At 39.1% G+C, this 27,336-nt stretch overlaps 1 protein-coding gene across 1 annotated transcript in view; it reads right to left on the bottom strand.

Moving 5' to 3' along the window:
* The window catches only part of PTPRN2 (protein tyrosine phosphatase receptor type N2), a 717,244-nt gene that overhangs the window by 456,209 nt on the left and 233,699 nt on the right, over positions 1–27,336 (bottom strand). The window contains exons 6-8 of the mRNA XM_060683595.2: positions 14,270–14,723; positions 3,137–3,379; positions 1,213–1,253 (exon numbers count right to left, since the gene is read on the bottom strand). Coding sequence (XP_060539578.2) covers positions 1,213–1,253; positions 3,137–3,379; positions 14,270–14,723 — 738 coding nt within the window. The remainder of the gene's footprint in view (positions 1–1,212; positions 1,254–3,136; positions 3,380–14,269; positions 14,724–27,336) is intronic.

Below are 27,336 nucleotides of genomic sequence, written 5' to 3'. Positions count from 1 at the left end.
GTATTTTATTTTTCAAGAGGCCACACATTTTGGGACATGTGTTTCCAAACATGTTTCCTTTATGGGTCTCCATGAAAACACTCAGTGTTGTTTGCTAGCAAATTCTGAAACATTAATTCATAGCTTGGAAGAATTTATACCAGTAAACCTTTGCTTAAACCCACATTTTAAGCAAAATGGTTTTAGCTGTATATACCACAGTGAAAACTGCTTTTAGCTATGATACATCATTTTCCTTCAGATCTTACCCATATACGCTATCATTTTCAGTGCTGAAGAAAATAATATCCTTAAGTATACTTTATAGATTTAGAGCACAGGAAAACTGCTATGAAAACCAGTATTTTCCTATACAAAATACATTTGCTAGCTCCGTTGCTAACAGAATGTTCCCAATAATGTCCTTCACCCAAATTATTTAATCCAAGCTGAGTAACTATATATTCTCCCACAGTCTTAGCAAATATATGTCCTAGCAATTTTGGGATTACTTTTAATTAGCATTATTTTAGGGACAATATTCTACTTAAGAACTAAATCATTTTGATACATTCTGCTCTCCTTTGGGTTTTCATTGGTCAGAGGGGAAAAACATTCTGAATAGGAAGAATTTAGATTACATCACTACAATCCTAGACAGATTTATATGATCGAATCAAATATATTGCTAATGGCACAAGTTAAATCTTTCAGCCTACATTAAATATTTTAATTTTTAGTTACACTGGGTACTTGCAGTAGTGCAGGGGTGGGATTCGGGCGAACCCCTAGCTCTGACGAACAGCTGAGAGTGAACCGGTTCACTCTGACGATCAGGTGGGCCCTCCTGCCCGCCCCTGCGCTATACTGACCTATATTTCCTTTGTTTGAAGCCCAGGCAGAGCGGATTGCCATGCCTCAGCTGTTTTACTCACCGGGGCTGCAGTACAATGTAATTTTTAGAGCTGTTTTCAAATGAACCGCGCACACGCATAGTGCACATTTGCGAATGAAGCATAAGTGAATGCACAAGTGAAGCACGTGATCAGCGAAACAGTTGTTACACCGGTTGAATCCCACCACTGCAATAGTGACAAATCAGTAGAATTGTGCTTACATTCACCATGGTGAACTCTCATTGGCATTATTTTATTGTCCTTGAAACTCTAGCCCTATCATTTCCTCATAGGTTAAGAAAAAAATATACAGTAGGTATTTGTGTTGTTAACTTACCTCACTTTTAACCTCAGCCTCGATGTTCCATGGCCCCTTATCTGTGGAAGCAAGCATTTATTGTGAGACATAAAACACAGACATTACTTTGGTTTTCTGTTCAATGTGACATTTTTATTGTACAGTAAACACTAAGATGTTGTGGCTAAATGACAAAAGTAAAAACATAGATCAAGTTTGTCACTTCAACTCCGTTTGTACATTTTGCTAATGCAAGATCAATTGTAGCCATGCTGTAAGAGTGCATTACATTAATTAGTTCAATAGTAAGGCTGACGAATTTACCTCTGTTTATCAGTGCCTGGAAAAAAAATCAATAGCTTGTCTTGCTAGCCCAGAAAAAAATGTTTACAGCAATAAATGAGAAACTGCAGTGGATTTATGACTCAGGTGTTTCTCAAGAAAAAGGTCTTCCGATGTATTTTATTTCACACTTAGAAGTAATTACTTCAGAGTTATAGTAACACCACATTATTAAACACTAGAGGTGGTTAGTGGATTAAAAAGAAGACTCCACCTCCATCCCACTATATACTTGTTTTTATCTTAGATCATTTTTGTTAATTTTAATGTTTTATATTGTTGGTTTTATTTGTTACAAGCCCCCCAGAGTTGCTTGATAATAAGATAGGTAGCATATAAATTTAATAAATAAATAACATAGAATAATACTCTATTCAGGGCCAGATTTTCCTATAGGCTAACTAGGCTTCAGCCTAGGGCCTCAAGATCAAGAGGAGCCTACATTCAAATTGTTAGCAAAATTAAAATTACACTTTCACTATAGGTGAAAGGGCCTCATAAGTGGAATAGCCTAGGGCCTCTTTTCATCTAAATCCAGCCCTGACCCTATTGCACAAACTAGGACAGGAAAAGGAAAATCTGCAGTATAGTAAAAAATGTTTATGCATTTCTATGAATTAAGAATAAACTCATGACAGATCCTTTGAACTTCATGTGTGCTTCCTATATAAGTAACAACCATGATAGATGGACAGACACATACATTACATGCACGTGCTATCTAGATTCCTAGCACATGGGTCAATGAACAATAATGTTGCAAGCTTTATTATCTGTAAGTTGCTCAGAATCTTCAGAAACAAGCATCATAGACCAAGGTAATAAAAATTAATTAATAATAAGAGGCCCTGAATTCAAGAACACACCATTCTTATAGAACAAGATGTGTTCCTAAGCTTGAAAATTATTCTCAAAAAGACTTGCCTTTTTGTGTTTAATGGATGTATCATTTGGTTAATTGAAATAGTTAGCACTTACCGGTAGTTAAATTTATAAGGTCCATTGCAATCAATGGGGATAAAGTTAATCATGACTATTTAAGTCCTATTTATTTCAAAGGGCTTCCTTTTTATACCACTCAGACCAGATCTAATCCTATATATTTGGAGGATATCTACTAATCCTCTACCACTCTATCACCAGAGGTGAGAACTGCTTCCAATCTTTTGGCCTCCCAGAAAGGTATTAAAACTTGCCTTTGCTGGTTGGGTTGGGGCCTCAAGAGGGCAAGCACTGCTGGAGGCAAGAAGACCTCATCCTCACCCACCCTTAGTTCTGATTTCAGTATAGTTTTTAAATTCTTAATCTATGTAGCTTTAATGTTTTAATGTTTCAATTATTTTTCTACCTATTTTATAACTTGTAAGCCACCCAAAGTCACCTTATCAGGGAGATAGGTGGCATCAAAATTCAATAAATAAATAACTAGATAATACGCAATAGCTAATTCCAAATTTAATCACATTTACATTAGAATTAAGTATATAAAGCTCAAGTTAATTACTATCAGTAAAGCAACAAAGAATGATTTTTTTTCCTCCTAGTAACATTTTGCAAGGTATTTTAATCTGATTATGTAAAAAATTAAAATAAAGGAAGGCAACTGTACTGAATATAATACCTTGCACATGAAAACCTTCATTCTCTCCCGTTTCATAATTGTTTTCTCCTTCTGCATCCGGTCCTGTTGCAGTTCTCTCTCCTTCAACTTTCCCAGCGGCATTGTTCTTTTCTCCATTTGTATCAACGATTTGAACAGCTTCAGCAATGATATCAGCCATCTTGTCCAGCTCCAGTGGGCTCAACTTATCTACATCCACATGATGTTTCCTCAGGTCTCTCAGTACATCTTGAATAAATATTTCTTAAGAAAGAGCGGAGGAGAGGGGAGGGAAGCTTGATTACTTGTGAAAAGTTTAATATTTCATATAAGAAAAAGAGAAACCAAGCATTGCTGCTTTAGCTGCAGTCCTCAATAGGAAATATTTAATTATCTACAAATTCTTATTGTATTATTCAGTGCTAATAGGTGTAAAGGAGCCTTGGTAGTACAGTGGTTTAAAGCACCCTGTTATTAACACAGCTGTCTGCAATTACTGCAGGTTTGAATCTCACCAGGCTCAAGGTTGACTCAGCCTTCCATCCTTTCTAAGGTAGGTTAAATGAGGATCCAGTTTGTGGGGGCAATAAGCTGACTTTGTATAAATATACAAAAGTATGAAGGCTATTGCTTAACGCATTGTAAGCCGCCCTGAGTCTCCGGAGAAGGGCGGCATGTAAATCAAATTAAATAATAATAATAATAATAACCTTGGAAATATTTTTTTCTTTTTCCAACTATCTTTACTGAATTGATTCAATTAAATAAATTTTTAACATTATTTTCCTATATAAGTAATTGTATAATCGCAAACAATGCCTATTGAAACAATTGATTTGACACGAACTGATAGTGAAATATATCCAGACCAATAATCTAATATTCCTGAATACAATAAAAAGACTGCATCTAACCATAAATTATTCCATAAATGAGCACTTAGAATAAGAGAGTTGGAAGGGACCTTGGAGCAGTGGTGGGATTCAATTGGTGTAACAACCGGTTCGCTGAGTGTGCGCTTCACACGCACATGCGTGCTTTGCTCACACACGAGCCAAACAGGCGCTCCGCGCACTTGCAGTACATTTGAAAACAGCTCTAAAACTTACCTTCTACTGCAGCCCCAGTGAGTAAAACAGCTGAGGTGCGGCAATCCGTTTTGCCATACCTATCACTGGGCTTCAAACAAAGGAAATATAGGTCGGTACAACGCAGGGGCGGGCGGGCCCAGCTGATCGTCACAGCGAACTAGTTCGCTCTCAGATAATTGTCGGAACTACCGGTTTGTCTTTCGACTTTTGATTTGTGGAAGCTTCCTGGACTACTCAAACGGAATTAATTAATAATCTTGAGATGTAAAGAACTATGATTATTGAACTCTGAGGAGTAACATTGGACTGGAATATGTTGTTTTTGGACTTGAGGAAGAGCAGGACTTATTAAATTAAGACAAGATGCTCTATCAGGAAATGAGTGAGATTTCAAAAAAAGTGGCATTGATGTTTCGAAGCATTAGGAGTACTATGGAAAAGAATCACAGAGAGATAAAGTACCTAATGCAAGGCATATATGGGAAAATAGAAAATATACTACAACTGATAATGAATGAAGATCAAAGAGTCCTGGAAAGAGAGGAGATAGCAGAAAGAATGCAAGAAAAGACAGAATGGAAAAGCCAGCAATCAAAGCAAGAGATGGGAAGAAGAAGACAATAAAGACAATAATGACTGATGACAAGGGAAAAACACCTTAAGAGATTTAAAAATGGAATTGGATAACCTGGAAGATACTTTTGAAAGAGAAATAGGGGTTTGGGTGGATACTCTGGAGACCTGGCATATTAGGAGGATAGAGATTGGAGAAATATGGTGTCTAAATGGTGAAGATAGAGATGTTGATAGAGATAAAGATCCAAGAGGTGTGTGTGTGGGTGTGGGTGTGTATCCTATTTCCCCAAAAATAAGATCTCCCTGGATAATAAGCCCAATTGGGCTTTTGAGCGGATGCGCTTAAATAAGCCCTCCCCAAAAATAAGCCCTCCCTAAAAATATTTAGGCGCATGCACAGCCGGTCCCCACTATTTCCTGGGCTAGGGTTAGGGAGACAGAGGTGTAAATCAGGTAAAACGGCAAGAGGAGCCCCGTCTTGCTCCACGCGCCCCAAAATAATAAGACCTCCCCTGAAAATAAGGCCAAGCGCTTATTTTGGGGTTCAAAAAAATATAAGTCAGGGTCTTATTTTCAGGGAAACACAGTATACACACACATACACAGGCCACATATAATGATGGCCTGATTAGAAATTTGATTAGAGGTAGAAATAAGAATACACATCTTTCTATGAAACAAAAACCGGTCAGTCTTAGAGGAGATCAACCATGACTGTTCTTTAGAAGATCAGATCTTGAAGATGAAACTCAAATACTTTGGCCACCTAATGAGAAGGAAGGACTCACTGGAGAAGAGCCTAATGCTGGGAAAGATTGAAGGCAAAATAAGAAGGGGATGACAGAGAATGAGGTGGCTGGATGGAGTCGCTGAAGCAGTCGGCATAAGCTTAAATGGACTCCAGAGGATGGTAGAGGACAGGAAGGCCAGGAGGAATGTTGTCCATGGGGTCATGATGGGTCAGATATGACTTCGCAATTAACAACAACAATATGAAACAATACTTAGATGGAAAGATTGGAGGTTGAAAGATCCTATTATTAAGTATGTTTAAATAAATAGGAAGACTGTTACTTGAATGGCGTATTGTGACTTAGAACAACCAAATAATGAAGGCTATGTCTTAATATAAACATGTGTATTAATACTAGGATTAAAAATGGTGACCTGATTAGTAGTTAGAATAGAGGTAAAAATAAGAAATAGGGGGAATATTAGCAAATATAATTTTTATATGAGAGAACACAAGTAATAATTTAATGGAAAAGGTCAGAGGTTGAAAGATGGCATTACCATGTATGCTTATAATATCATTGCCATTAAAATTGAATATTGAAATATTGAATAACTACTTTAAAAAAGCCATGTACATTAATACTAAGATTATATAACTTTGATTAATATAACAACTATTATGATTATCATTATTGATGTTTGTATCAAAATGAATTACATCCAGGGGCCACACTGTTCATATTGATGTATACTTAATAATAAAAATCTAATAAAACTTGAAAAAAAGAAAAGAAAAAGAAAGCTTAGACATGAATTTATAATAAAGATGAAAGACATATTAATATTCATTATATTTAAATATAAAAAATGTGTTTGTGCTATTAAGAATTAATTTGAATCTATATGAGGAAATGAGAAGGAAGAAGATAGTTACTGGTAGTGGATGTTCACACAATGTACTAAAGGACTGATTAGCCAACCTAACTGTACATGGTGTGCAAATGTAGCATATGTGATTAATTTGTAACTCCATGTACTCATGTACTGAGTTAACTATACATATCTAATGCTACCACAGCCATTACCCCGCCTTCCTGCCCCCCCCTTTTTATGGGGGGAGGGGTTTACGAACTGCTACACTCTGGACAGTTTGGACTCCCCCCCCTCCACCATGTTCCACTCATGCCCTCACTGGCAGGAGAGACTGAGCACCGTTTGAAAGAACTGAGGGATTTTTTGTATCCCAACGGGGAGGATAGAACACTGTTCCCGTTAACTTCTTGTAACGGGACCGGCCATCGTGAGAGGATGGTTGGCTATTAGCCTCTGTTGGAGAAAAAGAACATTGGACCTTCTCCCTGTCGTGAGAGGACAGTGGAGTCCAGCTCTATAAATGGACATTTTGTGATCCTCATGCTCAGTTATCCCTTTGGACTATGATAGACCCCCGGACTGGCCTTTCTTTCCCATCTTTGGTTCGGTTGATGCTCCAAAAAGCCGACCTTCTCGCGCTGCGAGACTCCCCCCTCTCACAGGCCTGGCCCTCCACATTATCGAGGGCCTATCTTGATGACGGGCTTTGGAACCCCGAGAGATGGCATGTAGCGAAGAGGGGGTTGAGGGGTTTTTTAGTTAATTTTTTAAAGAAAATTTTAAGGGGACCCGGGAGGGTGGGAGGGGGTTGTAAAAGCGGACCTGGGGGGGTCCAGATAGCGACTGAGCGGGATGATGGGTCGATTAGTTGCGGCAGGAGGGTCGCAAAAGGAAATTTAACCGGGGAGCAGGGGGATGACAGGAAGGGCTGTGAAATTGAGATAATGAGTGGGAGGGGCAGGTATGACGGACACAGGGGGTCATATCAAGTGTCGGGGATGCGCATACGCTGTTTACGAGCGATTGCACACTCCGGCCCCCAATGCGTGACTCGTGTCCTGGGTTGTGTAGAGTCTCAGGCCCAGGGTCCACGGCTGATGTTGTGTAATGCCAGGTCGGTGGTTAATAAAGCCCCCCTCATTTGTGATCTTATTTTGGAGGGGGGTGCGGACCTGGCAGGTATTACGGAGACCTGGTTGGGCCAGGAGGGGGGGGGGTCCCCCTCGTTGAGATGTGCCCGCCAGGTTTCCGTGCATTTCATCAGCCTAGGGCCCAGGGGAGGGGTGGGGGAGTGGCGGTGATTATTAGGGAAAGTCTTTGTCCAAGGGAGACCACTGTTCCTCAGATAGCCGGATGTGAGTCCCTTTGTGTGAAGTGGGGCCGTGGGGTGCAGATGGGTTTGCTGACTACGTACCTGACTCCCTGCCATGTGGCAGCGACCCTGCCCGAGCTACTCGATGTCATTGCCGGGGTGGCGGTTGATACCCCCAGACTTATTGTCATGGGGGATTTCAACCTTCCATCCGCGGGTGAGGCGTCAGAGGCGGCTCGGGAGTTCATGGCTTCCATGACGGCCATGGACCTGACCCAGTTAGTTCAAGGCCCAACTCACATAGGGGGACACACTCTGGACCTGATTTTTGTCTCTGGTCAGTGGTTGAATGATCTTGGTAGAGGGGACCTAGATATTAAACCCTTGTCATGGACAGATCATTCGCTCCTCCAACTAGACTTTCCTACCGCCTTCCCCTGCCGCAGGGAGACGGAGCCAACTAGATGGTTCCGTCCCAGGCGCTTGATGGACCCCGAAAGGTTCCTGACGGAGCTTGGGCCATTCCCTGAGACCCTAACACATGACTCAACTGAAGAGCTGGTGGCCGCCTGGGAAAGGGCGGCCACTGGAGCTTTGGACCGCGTCGTGCCTTTGCGGCCTCTGACCCGATGCCGATCTCAATTGGCTCCTTGGTTCTCTGAGGAGCTGAGAGAGATGAAGCGTTGGAAAAGACGCCTAGAGAGCATTTGGAGGACTAGTCAATCCGATTCTGACCGGACACAGGTGAGGTCTTATATCAAGACCTACCTAGTGGCGATAAAAGCAGCAAAGTCTAACCATTTTTCCGCTCTTATCGCATCTGCAGAGAACCGCCCAGCCGCCTTGTTTAGGGTGACCCACTCCCTTCTCCGGGGGGGGGAGTGCGGGAAGATCCCTTGTAGGGTCGTGCTGAGGATTTTGTGCAATTCCTGCATGATAAAGTCGCTCGGATTCGGGATGGCTTGGACTCCGACTGGATGAGTCCACGGGAGGAGACGAGGGCAGGTCTTGAGAATGTCATCTGGGAGGAGTTTGATCCTGTAACTCCCGAGGATGTGGACAGGGTTCTGGGTAAGATTAGTGCCGCCACGTGTTTATTGGACCCGTGTCCCTCCTGGTTGGTGCTGGCCTCCCAGGAGGTTACACGAGGCTGGCTCCAGGGGATTATAAGTGCTTCTTTGAGTGAGGGTGCCTTTCCTGCCACCTTGAAAGAGGCGGTAGTGAGGCCCCTCCTCAAGAAGCCTTCCCTGGACCCGGCTGAATTAGCCAACTATCGTCCAGTCTCCAACCTTCGTTTTGTGGCGAAGGTTGTTGAGAGCGTGGTGGCACGACAACTTCCCCGGCACCTGGATGAAGCTATCTATCTGGACCCGTACCAGTCGGGCTTCAGGCAGGGGTACAGCACAGAAACGGCATTGGTCACGTTGGTGGATGATCTCTGGAGGGCTCGGGACAGGGGTTGCTCCTCTGTCCTAGTCCTATTAGACCTCTCAGCGGCTTTTGGTACCATCGACCATGGTATCATGCTGCAGCGGTTGAGGGGGTTAGGAATAGGGGGCACCGTTCTGCGGTGGTTCTCCTCCTTCCTCTCCGACCGCTCGCAGTTTGTGTTGGCAGGGGGACAGAGGTCGACCTCGAAGCATCTCGCATGGGGAGTGCCTCAAGGGTCGGTCCTCTCGCCTCTCCTGTTCAACATTTATGTGAAGCCGCTGGGTGAGATCATCCGTGGTTTTGGGGTGAAGTGTCATCTGTACGCTGACGATACTCAGCTGTACATCTCCACCCCAGACCACCCCAACGATGCCCTTGATGTGATGTCCCGCTGCCTGGAGGCCGTGCGGGCCTGGATGGGGAGGAACAGGCTCAGACTCAACCACTCCAAGACTGAGTGGCTGTGGCTTCCGGCGCCCTGATATAGTCAGCAGGTGCCATCACTGACTATTGGGGGTGAATCTTTGCCCCCCACAGAGAGGGCTCGCAATCTGGGTGTCCTCCTGGACGCACGGCTGTCTTTAGAAGAGCACATGACGGCCGTGGCCAGGGGGGTCTTTTATCAGGTTCGCCTGATTCGCCAGTTGCAGCCCTTTCTGGATCGGGACGCCTTGCGCACGGTCACTCACGCCCTTGTCACCTCCCGGTTGGACTATTGTAATGCTCTCTACATGGGGCTCCCCTTGAAGAGCACTCGGAGGCTCCAACTGGTCCAGAATGCGGCCGCGCGGGTGGTTATGGGTGCAACTCGTTGCGCCCACGTGACACCCCTCCTGCGCGAGCTGCACTGGCTCCCAGTGGTCTTCCGGGTGCGATTCAAGGTGTTGGTTACCACCTTTAAAGCGCTCCATGGCATAGGACCCGGGTACCTTCGAGACCGACTTCTGCCACCAATAGCCTCCCACCGACCAGTCCGCTCCCATAGAGAGGGTCTCCTCAGGGTGCCATCGGCCAAGTTATGTCAGCTGGCGACACCCAGGGGGAGGGCCTTCTCTGTGAGAGCCCCAGCCCTGTGGAATGAACTGCCCCCGGAAATACGTAAGATCTCTGACCTCTGGGTGTTTCGCTGCGCTCTGAAGACCCTGTTGTTCCGCCAGGCCAGGCTATTAACATAATGTTTTTAAATTGGGGTATTTTAAATTTCTGGGATTTTAATTGGAGCCTAATTATTTAATGATTTTAAATTTTAATTGTTGTTTTGTTTCTGTGTTTTTAAATAGGCTGTACACCGCCCTGAGTCCTTCGGGAGAAGGACGGTATAGAAATAAAATTATTATTATTATTATTATTATTATTATTATTATTAAATATATCCCTGAATATTGTGCAATTTTTACTTAGGTTCCCTTTCTCCCTCTTTTTCCTCCACTTTGGCTTCCACATCCTAGGCATATGATTTTAAATTTCCTTTCTCATATTCAAGAAAAGACACTGAATCAGGAAGTCAAATTCTAAGTATTTGACTTAGTAAACTTAGTTCAGATTTTTTTTTTTAATTTAATTTATATGCCGGCCTTCTCCGGAGACTCAGGGTGGCTTACAGTGCGTTAAGCAATAGCCTTCATACTTTTGTATATTTTATACAAAGTCAGCTTATTGCCCCCACAAACTGGGTCCTCAATTTACCTACCTTAGAAAGGATGGAAGGCTGAGTCAACCTTGAGCCTGGCAAGATTCGAACTTACTTTAATTGCAGACAGCTGGTGTTAAATTACAGTACTTTAGATGGTTTCTAACTAAGAATTCTAAAATCTTACCTGGTAAAATTATCATAGTCAATGTTGATATAATTAAACAATTTGATATTAATCCATTAGACATATACTGGTAGTAATTGTGCCAGTTTGTTTAATAGTTAAGGAACCAAGGTAGAGTTTGGGAGATTTTGAGTTCTAGTATTCCTTAGGTCTGAAAGTTAGCTGGCTGATCTTGGGGCAGTCAATCTCTCAGTTCAACTCATCACACAAAGTGGTTGTGGGCAAAACAGATCAAGGAAGGAGTATTAGGTATGTTGGGCATCATGAGTTATTTATAAAAATAGTAAATGCCACACACAAATCTATTCCTAAAGCAGAGCTCTCATAGCAGTTTTTTTAAGCCGACTACATAAATCTTAGCCAGTTTAAGAAACCAGCACAACATCCCTTATTCTGGATTCAACAAATTCAAAGATAAGAATTCTGAAAATGTCCTCTGAAATTAGTAGCTTGTTGTAAAATAGGACCAATTAGGAAAAGCTCACAATGCTACCTCAAACACTTATGTGTCAAACATAGGCTTCTTAAAATAAATTTTAGTATTTCTACAAAGAAAACTTGTATAAAATGTTCTACCAGCGGCACCTCCCTCCGGCGCGCCTAGCAAAAATGTTTCCAAATACCTCCCCAACGTGTTGGAAGTGTAAATCACAAAAAGGAATTTACTATCATATGTGGTGATCATGTCAAAAGGCGAAACAATATTGGCAGGAAATAAGGACACAAATAGAAGAAATCACAAATCAGAAATTGGAAATGAAACCGGAAATCTTTCTACTAGGAATAATTACAGGCCATTACGAGAAAGAAATAAAATATCTAATTATCCACATACTAACTGCAGCACGCATACTCTCTGCTCAAAACTGAAAACATGAAGACATACCAACGGAAAACAAAATAATCACCAAAATTACAGAATGTGCAGAAATGGATAGACTTACAAAAGAATTACAAGAAAAAGATGATACAGACTATTTATTTATTTATTGGTTCGATTTATATGCCGCCCTTCTCCGGAGACTCAGGGCGGCTTACAATGCGTTAAGCAATAACCTTCATACTTTTGTATGTACCTGCTTATGACTATTACTTAGTATGGCAAAAATGGTATAACTGGTTGGAGAAAAAGAAGGAAATATAAACATAGGGACACAAAAGAGGGGTCAAACTAGAGACAAAAAATTGAGTACCAATTTTTTGGTACAAACTAAGGAACATAACAAATTAAATATGGAGTCTATCATATTGTCTTATATATAGATTTATAGATAAGGATATAAAAACAGTCTACCGATGTGATAACTTTAAAAGTTATAAGACTGGATTTATGTTTATTTCTTTTGTACGTTGTATTGTTGTATCTATGTTTGTTCGTAATTTTTAATTAATAAAAACTTATAAAAAAATAAATAAATTTTAGCATTTCTTTATAGATTTTGCTCTTGTAACATCGGTTCAATTTATGCCACAACTAGCTGTTCAGCAAAATCCTGGCTTGTGTAAAATAAACTAGGTGTTTCATTCCCATGCCTGTTCACTTCTTTTTTTTTTTCCTTTTCTTATTTTCTATTAGGCCTTATCTCTCTAGCCCCACCCCGCAATCATAATCTATATAGCAAAGCAAAGTTGCAATCTCAAGCAAAATAAAAATAAAGGGAAAGAAATGAAATAGAAAATGAATGGCCAATGGCCCAACTCCAGAGTTCACTAAACAGCAGGTCTTTCTAATTGAATAAGTAAAACCAAAAGAGGGGGGGGAATCTTCCTTGCCTATAATGTGCTGTCTCTCATTCTGAGCACTCACTAGGATGCAGCCCATTAAAGGAACATCTCCCAGAGATAAACCTCTTATTAAAAGTAACTGATATCTGTATGTAAAACCTAGCCCCCTCCACCAAAGGATGTATTCCTGCTATTATGAAAAAGTCTTTCTCCAAAGTAAAAAAAAAAAATACTGTAGATTTGCAGCATAAATAGCAATAGTTCTGAAAACTATTCCATGCATTACAAATATATAAGATTTTTAAAAACTGGCAAAAAGAGCTGGGAATATTTGGTATGTGAATCATCTTAAAAATGAATATATAATTGAATGAAGGAAAAGATAGTGTTAAAACCTCCCCATTTGCAGCAATGGAAGTGCAAATTTACAAAACAAAAGAATTAAAGGTTGGGGTTTTTTTTAATGCATTCACAGCATTGAATCTAAAAATCACAAAAGTTTTATCAGGTTCCATTATGCCTATGGAAGTCCAATAGGCAAAATCCAATACATTTTGCAGCATATTATTCTCTGTAACTGTTAAGTACCCAGCTCTATGTAGGCTCCTGCCAAGAAAGGTGAAAGAGGGCCGTACGCGATAATGAAACCAGCATGGGTACAGTTTGCTTTAACGGTAGACCTATTCCGGAGATGTGCGGTGTCACCTGTGCCTGCATTTACATTCCATTTTGCTTTTGAAAGCTATTATCAGACAGGTGCCTCGCCATGAATGCTGTCACTTTAGGCATGTCCTCACTAGGCTTTCTTCTCACTAAAGAGAACGCTTCAATTGATTTTGTGCTTTCACAGCAAAAGAAAATGAAAGCATACAGTACAAAAGAGATGGGTAAAAGAAAGGTACATCAAAACATGGCTGTGTAATACTCCAAGCTGCTACAAAGGAATTAATGTGTCACCAACAAGTTATGTCAATTTGAAGAAAATAAACTTCTCAATGTCCATGTGTATTATTGGAGCATCAGCCCATGATTCCAAGAAGTTCTACAAGAAGTGTGGGTGACTAGGATTTGCCTGTTTCCCTACTTACCATAAGTCAATGCGGAGTACAAGAGGCCCTTACAATACAATGTACCTGAAGAAATATGACCCCCCCAAAAAATATCAAACCTGGATGATAATTTCAAACTGCCCATTTAGGATTTTACACTGCAGCCCTTAATTGAAGAAACTGCCATTCTGAAGCAGACTGAGAAATTACAGTAATCGTCATGATCCTTAACCATTGTTATCTCATCCCATGGAGTAGGCTTTAGCTTAAATCTTGTTCGATCTCTCTGTGACACATTAGACTATTAATCCACCCTGAAATGTATATTGCAGCTCAAAATCATCAAGCTCATTAATACCAACCTCTGAGATGCCTGTCCATCATTATTACATTCCAACTAAGCAATTTTTGAATTTAAATACATTCTAAAGAATGCCAGGGTTTCCTGAACACACCTTGAAAAATCACTGAATTAAAAGGAAACAAAATAAAAAATAAAAACAAGATGAGCATGCATACTTAGATAATGCATATGAATCCCTTACCATCTATTGGAGTTAGAGAAAGCTTCAAATCATTCTGTGTAGATCCAGACACTAATCCTGATACTGGCCTCTGTAGAATCTGTGGTTTCATCTCAAAACCTCCTAGCTTTTCTTTGGATATTATTCCATCAAATTGGTCAATGTGAAGAGGTTTAACCCTGTTGTCATAAGGAGAAGTTTCTTTAGTCCTGCTAACAGATGAATGCCCATCAAGGTTTTTGGCTGATAATTTCTGAGTGATATATGCATTAAGTGTCATCAATAGATCTTTCCTGTCAAATTGTTCTTCAGGTTTTAGTTGAAATATATCCATCTGTGATTTGCTGAAGGTCCTTGCAGGAATGCTTTCAATATACTTTGAATGGACAGGTACTGAATAGATCATAGCAGGTGTTTTTCCTTTAGAATTCTGCATCATATAGTTGATCATGGACCTTGGTGGAATGTTGCCAACCTAACAGGAAAAGAAGGTAAATTGCATTAGAATTATTCTTAGGATAATCCATTATAATCAACCAACATGTTGATTATAACATTCAACTCTGTAAGAATGCATATAGTTGATTCTTCTGTTTTGGGCAGGGAGAATATAATCCATGTTATATTTACCAACTGATTCTTTTCAACCTGTATATATAATATAAACACATGCCTTACTGATTGCTTATTTTTCACTAGGCATAGGGATACTTTAGCTATCTAGTTTTCTTATATTTAAGAGGGATTTATGAAGCCATTGAAACACTAATCTCTTAACTGTTTCATCATTCTGGTTTTCGAACATTCAGAATAATAGGAACTTGAGCTTAAGTTTAGTTAAAATTAAAATTATTGTGTTCTTTCTTAAAATGCAAAGAAAATTCCAAATCCATGAAAATGAAATAGAAATACGCTAAAGAGATGGAAAGACCATATCAGCAGTCTGTATGATCACTGAAAGATCCTAGAGTTAAAGGTTATGAATACTACTATATTAAAAATAACAATAAATCCAAAGAAGGGAAGGAAGAAATAAATTCTCATTTATAAAGACATCCTATGGGTTATTATTAATGTAACAGTAAGTTTTAAACATTGCCAGAAAAAAATCTATTTGGTTGCCAATGGTTAGCAAAGATTTGATGGCACATGTCAGCCTTCCTAGGCAGAGCAGACAGGAAACAGACTAGATGAGCTAATTCTGCTTTAATCTAAGGCTACGTTAACTAGGCTAGAATTTTTCCGTCTGAAACTACAAATCTCTCTCCATCTCTTTTTACAGCCTGATAAGCTAGGGAGAATCCTTTCTGAGTTTCTTTCTCTACCCTTAGGCAGCTGCAGACTCCCAGTCCCTTATCAGACTTTCCCTAGCCACCGTATCTTCCACCTTCCCAGTGTTTCCCAAGGCCATTCATACATAACATTAAGTCATGTAATCATTCAATCAAAATTTAAATAATTTAAAGACAAAACATTTTAGTTGTTTTCTAACATATCCTTAAACATTATTTCAATAATATAATTCATATCCAGAATGGTATAAAATACAGACAAAATAGATATGGGTTGAAACTAAATTAATACTAGTTTGCAGATGGACCTATAGAAATTGCATTTTTGAAGTTTATTTGCAGAAATTCAGATGTTAAACAGGTTATCATTGTCCAATTCTGGATATCACTTTTCCCCCAATTATTCCTGAAGAGGAAGATGTGTTGTTGTTGTTTTGGTTTTTTTTGGAATGCAATGAAAGGAAAAGCGAATGTGAAGAGCTCTTTCACAAAATCAGAAGATCCTTTTCAGAGAGAAAGGTATTCTTTCAATATCACATTTTCCATTATGGTTCCACTTTTCCTATGACAAGACAACCAAATCTAAGCAGTCAGCTAAGGCAGAGGGCTCTCTTCCTTTGACACAAAACCTTATAAAACAGGTCTGGGTCATTGAATATGGATTTTAAACACAGAGTGAAAAGCCTCAACATTCTAAAATGCAAGGTATTTTTTTTAAAAAATTCCCTGACATTCTTGTAGCAAACAAGTCAGTTGACAAGAACTAGACAGAAATCTCAAGCAGTCATATACAAATTGGGTAGAAACGTCAATCCCAGGCTAAGCTGGTATCAAGAGAACAGCTTGCCAGGTCACAATCCAGCAGCCTGAAACACTATTCAAAGGGGAGATCCTAATTAAAAATGTGATATAAACAATAGTAAAGCCTAACTGGAAAATATCCTCACTTCTGGCAATCAGTCCAAATTCACAGAGGTCGAAAATATATATGCTCATATTGAACCTATAGTTGCAGTATTAAATTTAAAACAATCATTGGCAATGTCTGGACAGAGGCTTAGTATTATTCAGTATTTGCTGTCATTGCTGTAGGGAAAATTCACTACGTTGTTTTTCATTGCGAAACAGTGGAAATCAAGTTCAATGTTATACCAACAGTACGAAGTAGGACAACATGGACTGTATAGTGGTGCTTAAAAGTTTGTGAATCCCTTTGACTTTTCAATATTTTAATATGACTTAAATAGGTTCTAAAACATGATCCCCTATGGAAATAATTTTCCATAGAGGGATGACCAAATCAAACATAAATTGTTGGCCTTAAGCTTTACTTATCTATTATTAAATCTATTTGGCACCCATCTTGCAGTTCAAATCTGAGTGGCTTACAGTACAATAAAATATGCAAATATAAATATAAAAACAGATTAAAATTATGAAAAAAATCATGAAAAGATTTATGTTTGGCAAAAAAAAGCAAAGTCTACCTCCCAACATAAAAACCTTACCTCATCTGTGAAACATGGTACAGGTAGTCCTAGAGTTATGTATGGTTGCTTAGCAACAGTCAAATGTCCAACAGACATTCTCCATAGTGACTTATAATTCGGTTTTGAAATTCTAATGACCTCTACCCCCTGAGATTTTGGGCAGTTGGCAACCAGCCTGCATTTACAATGTACAGCCATTTGCAGTGTCCCACAACTACATGACCACAATTTATTACTTTTTTGCCAGAAACTGGCTTTTATTTCCAGATGTTTCCCAATAGGTACAATGGATTTGCTTAACAAATGTGGCATTCTCTTAGAAACATTGGTGTTTGTTTAACCATCATTGCAAAAAGGACACAAAATTGGGTGCAGTCACATGGTGACCTCTTTAATACAAGATTTACGACAATAATTCTGGGGTGAATTACAGTCACAAATCAAATATTACCTTAGTGCATTATCACAGTTTGGTCTTGGTTTGCTACCTCTGATCAAGCAGCTTGCCATCATTGAGGGAATCATGAGTTCTGAATTATTCCAGCAAATTCTACAGGAAAATATTAGGATGTCTGTGCATGAACTGAAGTTCAAAAAAAAATTGAAGCCAAATGTCAACCCAAAACATGCAAGTCAGACAACCAAATAATATCTAAAACAGAAGAAAATTAATATTTTGAAATGGTCAAGTCAAAGTCCTAACTTTAACCCTGTATAAATATTGTGGAAAGACCTGAAGTGGACACTTCATGAAAGGAATCCCACCAAAATCCCTAAATTAAAGCTATTTGGTAAGGAGGAATGGGCTCAAATTCCTCCAAGCCAATGTGCAGGAATGATCAACATTTATCAGAAACATATACAGTAGTTGTAGTTATTGCTACCCAAGGGGGGCACACTATTTACTGAAAAGTTGCACACACAAAAATCAGTATCACTCATCATGGGATTCTGTGGGTCAAGAATTTACCTCAGCACAGATAGTCTCTGGGATGGTGTTGATTTCCAATAGGAGCTGAGATTGTTATGACTTTTATCAGAAGTTTGGCTGAATCCAGTGTGTGTTTCAGAATTGATTGTCAATTTGTTTTTTGCTGCTGTTTTATTGCATGGAGAGTCCAAAATTACTTCATTGGAAGTTCAGCTCCCTTTCTATAATGTTTAGATTTATAAGGATTCTGAAATTCGTCATGTAAATTAACAGTTAAAATAATTTGTCCTCAATTATTATCTAAAATAATTCTTGTATATTCTGCAGGATTTTCCAACCTGAAAATTTAAGGGATTCAAAACTGACTCATATTTGTCAGGCATGAAAAACTAGGCCCATGTGTGAAGGATCAATTGAACTGATTTATTGATAAAAGCCTACTCACAGAAATCTTCTCAACAAGCAGCCAACACCTGGTTAGAATTAGATGAGGGCCAATGGCAATTAAGGATGGGTTGGACTCAATTCTTTGTTGCTACATAAGGTTCTATTAGACTTTCTCCTACAATATTCTAGCCAACGTCCCACATTTGTAGAATGGGAGATACATAGAATAATACTGAAATGTCCAAATTTATATCAGGCAACAAAAACTTTGATCTTCTCTAAACAAGATCATGTGGTAGAGTTGCTTATAACTATTACACATAAGTATTTATATATTAGTGAGTAGAGTAGAGTGGAGTGGAGTGGAGTGGAGTGGAGTGGAGTGGAGTGGAGTGGAGTAGAGTAGAGTAGAGTAGAGTAGAGTAGAGTAGAGTAGAGTAGAACAGAACAGAACAGAACAGAACAGAATAGAATTCTTTATTGGCCAAGTGTGATTGGACGCACAAGGAATTTGTCTTCAGTGCATAAGCTCTCAGTGTACATAAAAATATAAGTGATATTTATGATGATCATGGTCATCATAAATACATTCATCATAAATCATAAGATACATGAGAAACTCTTATGAAAAATAATACTATATTAGAAATACTTCCAGATGACCTGTTGCACAGAAATAAGCCTAAATGATAACTATAGAAAAAGAATAAATCATGTTTGTCAAAAGATGATTTAACATCAAAATAATATTAAAGCTACGTCAAAGTTTCTTATTAAAAAATGTATGCTGCAATTAATTTAACTCTATTTATTGTATGGCAATGTGAATCATGCGAAATGTTAGTCATGACTTTACCTAATCCAATAATTTGTTCTAATAGGAAATAACTGTAATTGTCTTCGTTTGGAAGCAACCCATTCTAAATCCATGGTAATGGTTTGATAGTATATAATATAGCAATGTCCCTTTCAATTCCATGATGGAAGAAATTATTGAATGTGCTTTGAGAAGATAGAGTTAATATTTACTCAAGTTTTTGTACTAATATTTCTAAACTATTTGTTAAATTGAACTATCACTTGAATGAGGATAAACTTTCTTTTTTCATATATTCCAAAATATAGTTTCGTTGACCCACCATGAATGATGTAAATGACCTAGATAATATTCCACATGAACAACAAAAAGAACAGAACATTATCTTGAAATATAAAGTCAGATTGACTATGATTTACCACCCACTAACTTTAGATAAGCAAGTGACCTGTCAGAAAGAAAATGTCAAAAAGGTGCACATTATTTCATTCCTTTCAAACTGGTGAATATTAAGACTATCCATATTTAAGTGGCTAAAATAATTTCTCAGATGTCATAGAAAAAATGATGGTGCACTACATGAAAAAGTAAGTAGTAGAAGTAATTTAATTATCTAGAAAGTACATAAGGCACTTAAGAAAATTCACTCGCATTTAAAATGTCACTAGTTAAAATCGTAAGTAAACTTTACTTGACATGAAAGATAATCAAGTCAACCGAATGTCACTTTTTACTCAGTTTTCTGTAGTCTTTTTATGAAGAAACTTGGTTTGCCAGATATCTGTCACTACAAGGGACTGCGATATTATACATTAAAGACTCAAAAAATGACCTCTGTTGCATAAGATGATGATGTCAACTTTATCAGGTAGGCCAGACAGAAAACATGATCAGATAGGCTAAATCTACTTTATTGTAAAGTTACAGTTACAGAATCTTGGAAGTCTGCAAGTATAAATCTCCTGCCATTGCCTTTACAGTCTGAGTAATCAAGGTGGGTAACTTGGTTTCCACCCACTGTCCAATTGTGACTATGCACTCTCTTAGTTGACCGTTCCATATGCAGCATCTCTTCACTCTATTTCCCTAGGACTTTCCCATATACCATTATAGATTAAAACAATGAATGGCTTATGATATTATTCAAGTTTATCTATTTAAATAATCTAAGGGACGCAGTGGCTCAGTGGCTAAGATGCTGAGTTTGTTGATCGAAGGGTTGGCATTCAGCGGTTCAAATCTCTAGTGCCGCGTAACAGGGGGAGCTCCCGTTACTTGTCCCAGCTTCTGCCAATCTAGCAGTTTGAAAGCATGTAAAAAATGCAAGTAGAAAAATAAGGACCACCTTTGATGGGAAGGTAACAGTGTTCGGTGCATCTTTGGCATTTAGTCATGCCGGCCACATGACCACAAAGACATCTTCGGACAGCGCTGGCTCTTTGGCTTTGAAAGAGATGAGCACCACCCCCTAGAGTTGGGAACAACTAGCACATATGTGCAAGGGGAACCTTTATTTAAATAATGTTGCCTTGGAGAATTCGAGAAACAAAATACTGAAGTTATCACATTACTGTTTAAAAAAATGTTCTAAAGGCTTATATGATAAGCCATCCATTTTTTGAAAAAGGATAAAATTAAACTGCTTTACCCCAATTGGTGACTTAAAATTGCCTTTGGAAGGAGATATCAAGTATTCATTTTAAATGAGAAAATAATTTTTGAGACTAACGATATCCACAACTAGTGAAATTTTGTTTGTACACTGGATTCTGTAGTTGAGGGTTGGAATATGCCCAATTTAAGTCCACTTTTTCAGGAGGGCTTGTCAAAGAGAGTAAAATTCATTGGTTTTCATCAAAGAAATACCCAAATCCTGCACTTCTTGTTCTGCATAATTTTGCCTTTGCATATTTTATACTAGCAAAGTTTAGCAGCTTGTAAGCATTTTTTTTCTTAAATATTAGAATAAATATTTTATCAATATATGAAACTTTCAATATACTATATGAAAGCTTAATGGACATCATGCCAATCTGAGAACCAATTTGGTGTAAAGGTTAAGTTGCTGGCCTAGAAACCAGGAAACTAAGTTCTTGGCCTCCCTTAGGCATGAAAGCCAGCTGGGCTAGTCACATAACAACTCTAACTAGCAATTCCGTAATAAATGAAGTGGATGCTAAATGATTGTGACTCTGCTTTCCAGCTGGAAAGAGACAAGATACTCAGTTTCATATTTTTGGCTTTTTTGTGCTTCCTAATCACTCCCCAACTCTTTGGAATGCTCAAGTGCCTGCTTACTGTCTTAAACACATCAAAAGCAATGCAATCTGCGGGGGGAGGGAGCAAGGATGAAGCAAAGAAGAGAATACTTACATTTTCTCCACCCACCTTTCACAGGAGAGAGATTGGAGAGAAAGAGATTTAAAGAGAGTACTGTAAACTGCTTACTGTTTGCATAGCATATCCATGGTTCCCTGACTCAGATTACTGGTGCGATTGCATTGCTCTCAATGTATATAAGAACAAGCAGAAGGGATGACACAGATCAAGCATAGGAAAACACATACTGACTATAATGATGATCAAGTATCTGAGGGATCCTTGTAAAGGTCATAAATGGTCTTATAGTCCATGAAGTAATTTTTTTCAGCACAATTATTACTTCAAACAGTCACTGAATAAATGGTTGGTAAGCAAGGACTACCTGTAACAAGTATGTTCACCACCTGGAGTTAATCAAAATGTATTTTTTAAAGGTAAGATAAAAATCTAATAATAAAGTGCAAATTGTCCAAACTGAATAAACAGTAGCTCACACACTCATCTGGGGCAAGAAGGTCACATAATCTGATTATAAACAATGACATAACCAAAATGATTCACTAGAATATTTGTAAAAGTTATGTCCCAGAAATGAAAAATTGGTAGCAACATAGAGTTGAAAAAGTAGTCAAATAGAGCAGGTTAAAATATTGTGGGATTTCCAAAAATATACTGATAAAGTCTTGGTTCATAAGACAACAAATATAAAACGAAAAACAAAGAAAGTGTGGATAATTGTTGTACTAGAATCTATAGTAATAGATTCTACTATCTATTACCAAAGATAGTAGAATAGAAAACAAAAAATTGGAAAAGATCCCAAACTATCAAGAACTGAAAATTGAAATTATGACATAAGCCACCCATGGTGGGCCCAATAATTATTAGCATATTGGGTGCCACATACAAAAATCTTGCACAGGACTTAGAAAATATGCACACTAACAAAATTTTCATCACTCGCTTACAAAAGTTTTGCTTGGATCAGTGCATATGGTATTTTTCAGAGTATAAAATGCACCTTTTCCCCCCCAAAAAGAGGGTGAAAATCTGGGTGCGTCTTATACTCCAAATGTAGCTTCTCAAACGGAGGTTTCAGAGGCTGAAAAAAGCATCAAAAAAGAAGCTTCAGAAAAGAAGCCCCCAAACAGAGCTTCAGAAAAGAAGCCCCCAACAGAGCTTTAAAGGCATTTTTCCTGAAGCTGTTTCGGAGGCTTTCAGAGGCAGGATTTTTTTCCCCCCTGAAACGGAGTTTCAGAAGTTTCGGAGGCAGAAAAAAATGCAAAAAAAAGCAAGGCACAGAACTCACAACCAAAGAACCTATTGCTAAAATTCATCTCTGGGAACAGCTGATTGGGGGGTATTCTGGGAGGCCAATCCACCTGCCAATCAGCTTTTTTCTTATTTTCTTCCGCAAAAACTAAGGTGTGTCTTATACTCCGGTGCGTCTTATAGTCCAAAAAATATGGTATATTACTCCAATACATTATGACAGCAGTTTCCAACCTTTCTGGCTGTATGGACCAGGAGCAGCAGTAACAGTGGCAGCAGGGATGGTTTCATGCATGCAAGCTACATCCTGCACATCAGTGGTGGGTTACCCCTGGTTCGCACCGGTTCTATAGAACCGGTAGTAAAACCGGTGCGAGGCTCCGCCCACTGACTCCGACGTCATCAAAATGCTTCTGCGCATGCACAGAAGCTTCTGCGCTTGCGCAGAAGAGCGCGTGGCCCCGCTGAGAACCAGTAGTAAAGGTAAGTAGAACCCACCCCTGCTGCACATGTGCAACTTTGTGCACTCACCCACTGCTTGTACAGACCAGTTCCCAACAGGATTGGCACCAGTCCTTGGACCGGAGATTGGGGATCCCTGCATTATGGCATCCTAGCTTCTTGGGAAGAACCAATGCATATGAAGGCCAACACTAACTAAAGAACTGACAGTGTGACTTCACATTGTTGTGAACAGGTAATAGAACTTTTTCCAAGTTAATAAAGATCATACAGTGCTACAATTGGTCTGTAGAGATTCTCAGTTATCCAGGTCATGGTTGTCCCAAAGGTGCTTTTTCAGGAGGCTACTGGACTTTCTTGTTTTTTTTTTTCTTTTGAAGACATTTCACTTCTCATCCAAGAAGCTTCTTCAGCTCTGACAGGATAGTGGGGAATGGAAGGATTTATACTCCTTGCAGACAGCTGGTCATTTTCATCCTTTTAGAGAGTCATTGAAGCACCTGGTGATTTACCTGTGTCCTCAGGGTCACCTGAGTGGTGCTCCTGGTTCTTGCAGTCTGCAGTTTTTCCTCTGGAAATCCATTCCTACTCCCACACCATTCAAAGGGTGTTCATCCCAAATTGTATAGCTAAAGGTCTGTAGAGATTCTCAGTCATCCAGGTCCCATGGTTGTCCCAAAGGTGCTTTTTCAGGAGGCAACTGGACTTTCATGTTGTTGTTTTTTTTTGAAGACATTTCACTTCTCATCCAAGAAGCTTCCTCAGCTCTGACAGAATAGTGTCAGTGTCACCCTGAGGACACAGATAAACCTCCAAGTGCTTCAACGATCCCCTAAAAGAATGTAAATGACCAGCTGTATGCAAGGAATATAAATCCTTCCATTCCCCACTATCCTGTCAGAGCTGAAGAAGTTTCTTCGATGAGAAGTGAAATGTCTTCAAAAGAAAAAACATGAAAGTCCAGTTGCCTCCTGAAAAAGCACCTTTGGGACAGTGCTGCAATGTTTTTGGAAGTATAAGAAGGCTCTTGAAAAGTATGTCCTTTTATTCTTCAAATCAGTGTGCAGTATTTGCTTTACAGGACCAAATCCACACAATATATTGTGTTCATCACCCTTACTTTTGATACAATGAGTTAAGAGAATCCAAGTTCTATTTTATGAAAACTGATCTTACCCTACATTTCACTTTTCCTTTGAGTTTTCCTACTTATGGGTTGATGAATTTGTATTTACCATTTAATGGAATTAACTTTACATGGACTTCTATTTTCATAATTAGACGTGGAATCTTGCCTTTCTATCTCAGCAATTAGTCCATTTAGCTCTATCACTGTTTTGCTTTCTAAAGGCACTTCTTGTTTATTGATCTTAAGACTACAAGGCTTCATTGGAGATTGTAATCAGAAGTCAGATATGCAGATCTGTTTATCACAAGCTCTAGATAGGTACCCCTAAATAGTCATCCATATTAGTTTGCATGATCTCTGGCAGTAAATCTCTGGTTTGATTTTGTTAGCAATTTCCTCTTCTTATTGCTGAAGAACTTGCATAGTTCTCAGACAGAAGAAGAAGAAAAAACAGTCATGTGTCTAAATTAAAATATAAAAATCAAATAAAATTTCCAAAGTTAAAATTGCAAAATTGAATTTATGTATTACATAATGTAAAAATGAAGGTTTGGATCATGAAGCGGCTGAACCGATTGAAATCCTGCCTGATTGCAGTCAGTCACAGGAGGGCTATTAGTCAAATATTTTTTTTTAATGTTAGTATTTATCAGTGTGAAAAATTTGAGCCCTAGAGAGTGCGGAGATTCTATTTTTGTCTTTCTTGTTAGTTTGTTGATTAGTAAAATTGCCTTCCACCAAATACTGGAATAGAAATTTTACAAATAATTTAACTAGTGGTAAAGAACAATCATTACTTCGAAACTTTGAAAAAAAACCCAAATAGTTTAATACCTCTCATGCCTTCAGCCTTCAATACTTTTTTTTTTTTTGCTTTAATTTATATGCCGCCCTTCTCCAGAGACTCAGGGCAGCTTACAATGCGTTAAGCAATAGCCTTCATCCTTTTGTATATTTATACAAAGTCAGCTTATTGCCCCCACAATCTTGGTCCTCATTTCACCTACCTTTGAAAGGATGGAAGGCTGAGCCAACCTTGAGCCTGGTAAGATTCGAACTTGCAGTAATTCCAAGCAGCAGATGTTAATAACAGTGCTTTAGGCCACTGTACTACAGGCTGTAGTATAGGCTGTTTTTACAGGTTGTAAAAACAGTTTTACAACCTGTTTTTGGGAAGGTTAAGAAACATATTTCTAATTCCCTTTTGTAGTTATGGGAGTGGGTTGCTACTGAGCATTCTGATGGGGGTATAGTGGAAATATGCCAAGATATATGATTGCTTTCTCTAAACTAGAACCCTCCAAACTTTACAGTCTAGTGGCCCAGCAGGGTGGAGAGGGAAATATGCACTGGCCCGCCACTTGTGCAAGTTCAGCTACTCACATGTGCTCACCAGCCCACTGTACGTGCAAGTTGAGCTGTGTGCATGGGTACCAGGCCACGATTTGTGCAGCCCAGTTCAAAATAGGCCATAGTCTGGTAGTGGGCCGCAGTCCAGTGGTTGGGGATCCCTTCTCTAAAGCACTTTCAACAGCTATGAGTGAAAATTTAAGAGGATTAAAGGAAGCTGCAGTCCCAAAGGTGTGATCCAGAATCAGTTTGTGGAAAGCTGGTATCTAATATTCCCAAGACTGATGAGAATGAGAGGATGAAACTTAATGATGCCACAGGGAAATATTTTTAACAAACATAAAGCTAAGCTTACAGTTTCGATGTTTTAATTCCTTGTTGATCTGAGTCACAATTAGTACATTTCATTATCAAAAACTATTGAAAGTATATATGACCTAATCATTAGATTCTTCATACTAAAAGTCTGTAGAGTTTCTCAGTCATCCAGGACATGGTTGTCTCAAAGGTGTTTCTTCAGGAGGCAATTAAACTTTGTTTTTTCTTTGACGACATTTCGTTTCTCATCCAAGAAGCTTCTTCAGCTCTGACAGGGTAGTGGGGAATGGAAGGATTTACATTTCTTGCAGGCAGCAGTCATTTGCATCCTTTTAGAGGATTGTTGAAGCACTTGGAGGTTTATCTGAGTCCTCTGAGTCACCTGAGTGGTGCAAACAGATATGGAGCCTTCTTGGAACAGCTGAAAGGACTATGTGGTCTGTAGTTTTTTCTCTGGAAGTCAATCAATCAATCAGAATAGAGCCGGAAGAGACCTTGGAGGTCTTCTAGTCCAGCCCCTGCTCAAGCAGGAGACCCTATACCATTTCAGACAAGTGACTGTCCAGTTTCTTAAAAGCCTCCAGTGATGGAGTACACAACTTTTGGTGGCAAGCAGTTCCGCTGGTTAATTGTTCTAATTGTCAGGAAATTTCTCCTTAATTCCAGGTTGCTTCTCTCCTTGATTAGTTTCTATCTGTTGCTTCTTCAGGTGCTTTGGAGAATAATTTGACCCCCTCTTCTTTGGAGCAGCCCCCCAGATACTGGAAGACTGCTATCATGTCCTCCCTAGTCCTTCTTTTCTCCAGACTGGCCAAACACAAATCTTGCAACTGTTCTTCAAATATTTTAGTCTCCAGGCCTTTAATCATCTTAGTTGCTCTTCCTTGCACTTTTTCCAAAGTCTCAACATCTTTTTTGTGATGATGTGACCAAAACTTGATGCAGGATTCCAGGCGTGGCCTTACTAAGGCTTTATAAATTGGTACTAATACTTCACATGATTTTGATTCTATTTCTCTGTAAAGTTGCCTCTTGAAAAAGAACCTTTGGGACAACCATGACCTGGATGACTGAGAATCTCTACAGTCTTTTAGCTATACAGTTTGGGATGAACACCCTTTGAATGGTGTGGGAGTAGGAATGGATTTCCAGAGAAAAAAATTACAGACTACAGGACCAGGAGCACCACTCAGGTGACCCTGAGGACACAGATAAACCTTCAAGTGCTTCAACGACCTCTAAAAGGATGCAAATGACCAGCTGTCTGCAAGGAATATAAAACAAACAAGAAAAACAAGAAAGTCCAATTAACTCCTGA

This window comes from Pantherophis guttatus, chromosome 4, assembly GCF_059756535.1.
Source record: "Pantherophis guttatus breed Tessera chromosome 4, ASM5975653v1, whole genome shotgun sequence".
NCBI classification, from domain to species: Eukaryota; Metazoa; Chordata; class Lepidosauria; order Squamata; family Colubridae; genus Pantherophis; species Pantherophis guttatus.
The sequence above is the reverse complement of the archived record's forward strand: the minus strand, read 5'-3'. Positions and strand labels throughout refer to the sequence as shown.